This window comes from Pyxicephalus adspersus, chromosome Z, assembly GCF_032062135.1.
Source record: "Pyxicephalus adspersus chromosome Z, UCB_Pads_2.0, whole genome shotgun sequence".
Lineage (NCBI taxonomy): Eukaryota > Metazoa > Chordata > Amphibia > Anura > Pyxicephalidae > Pyxicephalus > Pyxicephalus adspersus.
In genome coordinates, this window is record NC_092871.1 from 9,977,845 (window position 1) to 9,986,557 (window position 8,713).

The 8,713-nt window shown below is 43.1% G+C and overlaps 1 protein-coding gene across 1 annotated transcript in view; it reads right to left on the reverse strand.

Moving 5' to 3' along the window:
• RNF5 (ring finger protein 5) overlaps nt 1-8,713 on the reverse strand; it is a 14,543-nt gene that overhangs the window by 4,227 nt on the left and 1,603 nt on the right. The window contains exons 2-3 of the mRNA XM_072429907.1: nt 2,855-2,873; nt 306-418 (exon numbers count right to left, since the gene is read on the reverse strand). Coding sequence (XP_072286008.1) covers nt 306-418; nt 2,855-2,873 — 132 coding nt within the window. The remainder of the gene's footprint in view (nt 1-305; nt 419-2,854; nt 2,874-8,713) is intronic.

Sequence of the window (8,713 nt, forward strand, 5' to 3'; positions counted from 1 at the left end):
AGGAGGAGAGCTCCATAGCACCCTGCTGTCTATGCCATCCTGTAGGAGGAGGACAAATTCATGGCTCCCTTCTGTCTATGCCATCCTGTAGGAGGAGGACAGATTCATGGCCCCCTCCTGTCTATGCCATCCTGCAGGAGGAGGACAGATTCATAGCACCCTTCTCTGTCACATTGCAGATGATGGAACAGCCCCGTAGCTCTCTTCTGTCTGTGTCACCCGGCAGGAACGGTCTCTTAGCTCTTTTCTGTCTGTTAGCTAGCAGAAGAAGACAGATTCATATTTTATTTTTCTATAAGTGTCACCTGGGGTCCTGCGGGTTGGTGTCTCCTCTGCCATATATCGGGATGACATTTTCTCGGCTGATGCCAGCTTTACACACAGGGCACTCCTGTCGCTCTGGACGCGTTTCGAACCACTAAAAGAGATGCAGACACATTAGCAAAAATAACCTGGAGAGCTCTTGTCTTTCTGAAGATTTCACAGCTTTGGAGATGGGTGAAAGTTCTTGTGCTTATTGTTGTTGTGTCAGTAGTATATTATCACGCTGTGACTCCCAGAACTTATGCAATATTCTTCTCTATCACAGTAACCATTTTACAGGCTAGTCTGCTATGGATAACACACATATCATAACGGGGTCTGTTAGACTGGCTTTGGTCTTTCCTTTGTTTTTCCAGGCTTATCACCGATACCAAATAAATCTGGGTTGCTAAAACTAATAATCAGCTTTTGTAATTCTCACCTTAAAATGGAACTGAAGGTAAAATTACAATTTTGCTAGGAGGAAGAATTTTTTTTGGCAAATGTTCCTCTGACAAAAAAAGTCTTCCACTTGCCCCAAGCAGCGTTTAAATTTTGGGAACATTGGCTGCAGCGTATGTGCTGTGTACACCTAATGTTCATCCGGCCATCTGTGTGGTACTGGGGCCAGGTGCTAAGCATGTGCAAGATTTACATCAATGGATACTCATAGGAAGAGATGGAAGAAGACTGGCAGATGTCAGACTAGGAGGATAGTGCGTTGTGGGTATTCTAGCACAGTGGTCCCCAACCCCAAGGCCAAGGATCAGTCTGTGCCTGGTGAGTTGGGGGCCGCAAATGGCGGAAGGCAGAAGCACCTGCAGCAGCGGTAGCGCCAGCTCCCCTCCTTACATTGCTCTAAATCTAGTGCCAGTGGGAGCATCTCTCCTCACACTGCTTAGACAGGAGCTGCTGAGAATGGCCGAGCAATGTATGTAAGGCTAACACTTCTCTGCCATTCCCAGCAGCTCTGACAGCACATTATCTCCCATACAATACTCTGCTATTCTCAGCTAGTGTACTGACAGGAGGCCGAGCTGCTGAGAATAGCAGAGAAGTGTAAGCTGTACATATACATTTAATTCTTTGTTACCGGGCCCTGCTGTCAAAAAGGTTGGTCTAGGAGATGAGCGGGAAACAATCTGCAAGTATGATGTGAAGACCAGCAAGCTATGACAATATCCCACAAGTGCTAACCTTAGTTAAACTTTTAAAAGTAAAAAAGTTCTGCTCTATAAGAGCCATCACATGATGTTAAATTCTATAGTCAGAAACCCTACTCTGTGCACACCCTTTTACTACGGCCATTCAATTCTCACTTTCTATCTGTATTTCAACCCAACCACCTACCACTACCTGTCCAGTGAGGTGCCACTCCTATGGTAAAGGGGATGGTAGGCTAGGTCCTAAAAACTTTTGAAACCCAAGCCGCTGAGATACCAGCAATTTTTCTGAAAAAAACAAAGAAAACTAATACTGGGAAGCTTGTGGTGCCGACATGGTAAAGAACTTGAGAAGCAAATACGGAAACAGAAAATACTTTCCTCCTGGACAACTAAAAGGGTCAGTGGGATGCAAAAAAGGGGGGGGTTTCCTCACTTTTTTAAAACATGATGAGGTGGAAGGGGGGGTAATTTTATTCATTTTGATGGTGGGGCTGCATCTTTGGAACACCCCAGGATGGAGTGAGCTTCCCTCTCTCTCCTCTCCACATGAAGAGGAAACAGGCCCATAATTTACAAAACTCAAAGGGGGCAACTTCTTTGGAAGGCCCCCCTATCTGCAGGCTGCCATTTGTGTATGTGGTGCATTTACAAAAAATGCATTTCAGATCCATTAAATATATTTTTTATCAGAACAATTCTCATGTAGCTTCACATTGCACAATACTGGAAGACCTTTGTGTTGGAGCTTGATGTATTGTTATGATGTTACACGACCTTATACTAAAGCAGACACTAAGAAATTCTTGGTTGGTCTCTGTGTACGGCGTCTCCATGTATATGTATAAACATTGAGATTTCACAACCTACCTATAGAAGTAACAGATCATTATGGGCTGGGTATGTCCCAGAAGAGAAATGACATTTTATTGATTGCAGGAACTGTGTGTCCTGAGCCAACCCGAGCTTATCAGTGTTCCAGGGCAAAAGACATGAACAGAAATGACTTCTATATGGATCTGCTTGGCTTCTGCTTTAGTGCTTCCCATAATAATGCTGACTCAGCAAGGTGACACAACAACTAACCGGTGTCACTCCATCGCTGGTCTGGAATGCTGCAAAATCTTGTTCATTCCAACCAGAAAAGGAAACTCCTAGTAATCCTATCATTGGCGAGATGTCACCAGCAACAGGACTGCTCACCTGACACCTTCCCAAGACCTAAGAGTTCTATCAAGGGCATCACATATTTATTTTTATGGTATCTGTACATTTCCTATTACATACACACAAATGTTTATTTTTTTATGGCATTTGCAATAAACCCAACATCCAGAGCTGGTTAGTAACCACTTATTGCATTAGCAAATTCAATGAAAAACACATACCTGATGCAGACAGGGCCAGCTGCAAAACAAAATAAACAAAATCAGTATGAATAATACAACTATATTAGTTAGGTCCATAAATATTTGGACAGAGAAAACTGTTTTCTAATTTTGGTTCTGTACATTATCACAACTAATTTTAAATGAAACTCAGATGCAGGTGAGCTGCAGACTTTCATTTCAGTGGGTTGAACAAAAAGATTGCATAGAAATGTGAGGAACTAAAGTTTTTTTTACACAATCACTTCATTTCAGGGGCTCAAAAGTAATTGGACAATTGACTCAAAGGCTATTTCATGGGCTGGTGTGGGCAATTCCTTCGTTATGTCATTATCAATTAAGCAGATAAAAGGCCTGGAGTTGATTTGAGGTGCGAGTGCTTGTATGTAGGAGATTTTGCTGTGAACAGACAACATGCGGAGCTCCCCATGCAGGTAAAACAAGCCATCCTTATTGTGCAAAAACAGAAAAAAAACATCCGCGAAATTGCTACAATATTAGGAGTGGCAAAATCTACAGTTTGCTACATCATGAGAAGGAAACAAAGCACTGGTGAACTCAGCAACGCCAAAAGACCTGGACGTCCACAGAAGACAACAGTGGTGGATGATCGCAGAATCATTTCCATGGTGAAGAGAAACCCCTTCACAACAGCCAACCAAGTGACCAACACTCTCCAGGAAGTAGGCGTATCGATATCCAAGTCTACCATAAAGAGAAGACTGCATGAAAGTAAATACAGAGGGTGCACTGCAAGGTGCAAACCAATCATAATCCTCAAGAATAGAAAGGATAGATTGGACTTTGCTAAAAAACATCTAAAAAAGCCAGCACAGTCCTGGAAAAACATTCTTTAGACAAATGAAACCAATATCAACCTTTACCAGAATGATGGCAAGAAAAAAGTATGGAGAAGGCGTGGGCAAGCTCATGATCCAAAGCATAGCACATCATCTGTAAAACATGGCGGAGGCAGTGTGATGGCTTGGGCGTGCATGGCTGCCATGGCACTGGGACACTAGTGTTCATCCATGATGTGACACAGGACAGAAGCACCCGAAAGAATTCTGAGGTGTTCAGAGACATAGTGTCTGCTCAAATCCAGCTAAATGCAGTCACATTGATTGGGATGCGTAATACAGATGGACAATGACCCAAAACATGCAGCAAAGCAACCCAGGAGTTTATTAAAGCAAAGAAGTGGAATATTCTTGAATGGCCAAGTCAGTCACTGGATCTGAACCCAATTGTGCATGCATTTCACTTGTTGAAGACTAAACTTCGGACAGAAAGGCCCACAAACAGCAACTGAAAGCCGCTGCAGTAAAGGCCTGGCAGAGCATTAAAAAGGAGGAAACCCGGCATCTGGTGATGTCCATGAATTCAAGACTACAGGCTGTCATTGCCAGCAAAGGGTTTTCAACCAAGTATTAGTAATGAACATTTTATTTTTAGCTTTTTAATTTGTCCAATTAATTTTGAGCCCCTGAAGTGAAGTGATTGTGTTAAAAGGCTTTAGTTTTATGCAATCTTTCCACCCACTGAATTAAAGCTGAAATTAGAAAAAAATTGTCTGTCAAAATATTTATAAACCTAACTGTATATAATATTAATCATATATTGTAATATACAGCTGACACTGCAGAACCTAAGCGTAAACACGTCCCAGGAGCCAGGTAAACCATGCAACTAAAACCGCAGATCCTAGGTGTTCAACCCAGAAATGCCATTCATGTGGCACAAAGTTTGGCAATCATGGCATTACTAGAGGTCAGACTTTGTGACTAAGTATTGGATATAGTGCAGTGTTCCAAATTTCTGGGGATCACACTGGGACCATACTTTGGGGTTAATAAAGAGCCTGTACAGCCCTACAGATCACTACAAAATACCTCAAAGTCTGCAGACAAAATATAAAACAAGCCAATGGCTGCTGGTACAGCTGCATGCTTGCATTAACCTTTTCAATGCCATTGTTTGCGGTACCAGTCCAAGGAATTGTTGTAAGCCGGGTGGGAAGAAATTATAGGCGAGTGGCAGCCCCTGTATTGTGATCCAACTCATCAGTAACCACCCAAAAACAGCCGGGTGGTGTACCCAGCTAAAAGGGACCGAGGAGAAGACTGCTTAGATTTTTTGTCTGATGTTGCTGATAATTATGCATAGAGATGATCCATACAATGTCAATATCACGGAGACTACACTGAACGCACTCCGACATGGCAGCAATGGGGGCTTGGTTTTCATAAAGAAGGTGTATCGATTTCCTGTTATGTCGCAGTGATCTCCCCCGCCCCTTTTAGCTGGGCGCACCTCCCGAATGTTTACTGGAAAGTTGGGTGAACCATTTGCCTGCAGCTTCTTCCCATTTTCTGGGGAGGACACGTTGTCAGACTGAACTATGTACTTCCAGAGCACTAGGGAGGAAAGAAGAAAAGGACAGGCTTTTGCTGGCTTAATAATTGAATGTTATTAAAGCTTTTGTGTCTATGTTTTTTGAAAACAGGACAGTAGTAAGGTAATGTTGAATTAAAAGTGTATTACTTCATAGTTACATATTACAATATATATCAGGGTTCTCCCCAGGCCCTTTTAGCAGGGCGCCCCACCCAGCACTTTTCAGCACCCACCCGGCTGTTTTTGGGTGGTTACCAAAGAGTTTGGTCACAATACAGGGGCTGCCACCCACCTACAATTTCTTCCCACCCGGCTAAAAAAAAATTCTGGGTTGAGCACTGTATATGAACTATATAAGTATAGAGGATAGCAGATCAATAATAAAACATACATGTGAAAAAGTGTTAATTAAAGAGTTGTCTTATCAAATCTAAGCGTCTCCGAAAAATTACCCGACACTTTTCCCCAAATCAATGGCTTCCTCGGGGGATCAAGAGACTTGAGTAGATTTATATGAAAATAAAGAGAGTGTATCAAAAGTCATAAAGTGAGAGAAAGGAATCGAAGTAATGTTGTGAAAGATACCAAAGTAGAGAGACAAATTAAGGATATATCCAGAGTAATGTAGTAATCGTTATATGCGTTTATATCTGTTGTAGAGATAGACTTTATGGATAGTGTGGAATGACCAGTCCTGAAGGGATGGTGGTGATCACAAAATGGCACCTATGTCAGGAGAACATAAGCTTCCGAGGACACATCTGTTCATAGATAGTGTGGTATAGAAGGTGAACAAAATCCTATCGGCAGCCTTCCAGAACACAACAAACATACTGGTCGGCTAATTGGGTTTCAAAGAAAGCAGGACCAGGGTGAGCATGGCGATCATCTAACACATACTATGCAGGTATAATCAGTAGGTGGAATACAGCTAGATTTATTTTTGGCCTATTGATTGATGGCCATGGTCAGTGTTTTCTGTACAACGCATATCATGCAGCTACTGTATACAATGAGAAGAATGAACATTTAGGGATGCTTTCTATATCCTACTCTACATTAATTTGATATAAATCAGGTACTGGCCACCTTTATACCTATTTATCCAGATAGAAGCTGAGGGAATACTTTCTCTTCTTTTATATACATTGATATAAATCAGTCTCTGAAGATTTACCTGTGCTGAGAGAAAAACATGGCAGCTTTAGTTTTCAGCCATAGGAATGAATGGAACAAGTGACAAGAAGTGCCATAGGCGCTGATTATGGTTGGGACTTTCAGTGCACAGACTGGGCAGTGCCAGCCAAGGCCACATAATGAAGATTTTGGGACCCGGGAGTGACATTCCATGCATTTTACTGTAGGGGGTGCTGTGATATTTAGGGTCCTTTTAGACTTATCCTCACATGTGGGTGCTTAGAAGGTGCATTGTGGTGTGATTATGACATAATGGCATTGTATCACACACAAGCCCAGGATGTGCCATTACCATATGATGAAGTAACGTGTGTGAATGTTCCATTACATAGGTCCAAATAGATCCGTAACAAGCCACTTCAATAAAATTGTCTTATGGAGAATAAGAGCACTTATATGTCCGACTTAACCTAACCCCTCTTCATAGACAAGTTATTATTATTAACTTGTATTTATAAAGCGCCTTTATATTACGCAGCGCTGTACAAAGTCCATAGCCATCACTAACTGTCCCTCAGAGGGGTTCACAACCTAATGTCCCTACCATAGTCATATGTCATTAACACAGTCGAAGGCCAATTTAAGGGAAGCCAATTAACCTCACTGCATGTTTTTGGAATGTAGGAGGTAACCCATGCAGACACAGGAAGAACCTGCAAACTCCATGCAGATAGTGCCCTGGCTGAGATTTGAACCTGGGACCTAGCGCTGCAAAGGCCAGAGTGCAAACCCCAGTAACGCTGTTACTCCAATACTCACCCTAATCCAAGGGTTGCAATTCTGATGTTTGCTTACGCTCAGTGCTGCAAGTCCTGGCCCTGCCTGCTCTTTAAAGTTTTAGAAATGTCCATGGGACCATAGAAGTCTTTGTGGCACTTACTGTATGCAGGGGCACAGCCAGGACATAGGGGTGCTGCACTGCTAGGGGTAGACAGACAGAAATTGCAACCAACAAATGCATCTATGAAGGAGGTTAAATCCGGGATGGGGGCAGAAAGGATAAAGGACCCTTCTGCTCCAGAAGTAAAAAACAAATCATAGTGCCGGCTGGTATTATTAAATAAGAACCTAGCAAGTTTTTATTGAGCTACCCCAAACTGAAGCTGAAGGATGCCTTGTAAATCTTGCTGTACCAGGGGGCCAGGCGTGTGCAAAGCTTGTTCCAAAAAAGACCAAATGGCTCCAGGACGACCTTCATACATTATTTACAGTCTGGTGCACAGTGACTCATGTGGCAGGGCCAGACACACCTCAGGCCAGGGAGGACTCTGCACTCCCCACACCCTCCATTCTTCTCAAGCATTTTGTTCAATTAAATATGAATTTAAGGACTTGCAACTGAATCCAGATTGGGGATGTGCCGGAATTCTAATCTAACCACAGAGATCACTGCAGCATCCGAGGTCATGTGGCAAGCCGGTACCTATGTGTACTGATAGCTGGGCTCACAGAGGAACATGATTACTAGCACGGTGGCTCAGGGGTTAGCACTCCAGCCCTTGCAGCGCTAGGTCCTAGGTTCGAATCTCAGCCAGGTCACTATCTGCATGGAGTTTGCAGGTTCTCCCTGTGTCTGCGTTGGTTTCCTCCGGGTACTCCGGTTTCCTCCCACATCCCAAAAACATGCAGTTAGGTTAATTGGCTTCCCCCTAAATTGACCTTAGACTACACTAATGACATATGACTATAGTAGGGACATTAGATTGTGAGCTCCTTTGAGGGACAGTTAGTGACATGACTTTGTACAGCGCTGCGTAATATGATGGCGCTATGTAAACACTGTGTAATAATAATAATGCGCTGAAAATGCCGGTTGCCTGCCGGTCCCTGAATTCAACGTCATTAAAGGAGAACTAAACAAAAGTTTTTAACCTAATTTTTTTCCTACTATCAGAAAAAGGCTGACCGCATTGTGCAGTAACAGGTTGTCATTTTGGAGACATTGTGTGACCCCCCCGCCCCCATGTCTTCCCTTCACAGCTCCTGTACTCTACTGCAGGTTTTTTTTTTTTTAATGTGACAGCCGATCCTGGAATGCTCAAAGTAAAGCACTTCCAGGATCAATGAAGGGGATGCTGGAGGGAAGATTTAATCAGGGGAGGCCGGAGGGCAAATTTATTGAGGGGAAGGCTGGAGGGCAAATTTATTGAAGGGAGGCCGGAGGGCAAATTTATTGAGGGGAAGGCTGGAGGGCAAATTTATTGAAGGGAAGGCTGGAGGGCAAATTTATTGAGGGGAGGCCGGAGGGCAAATTTATTGAGGGGA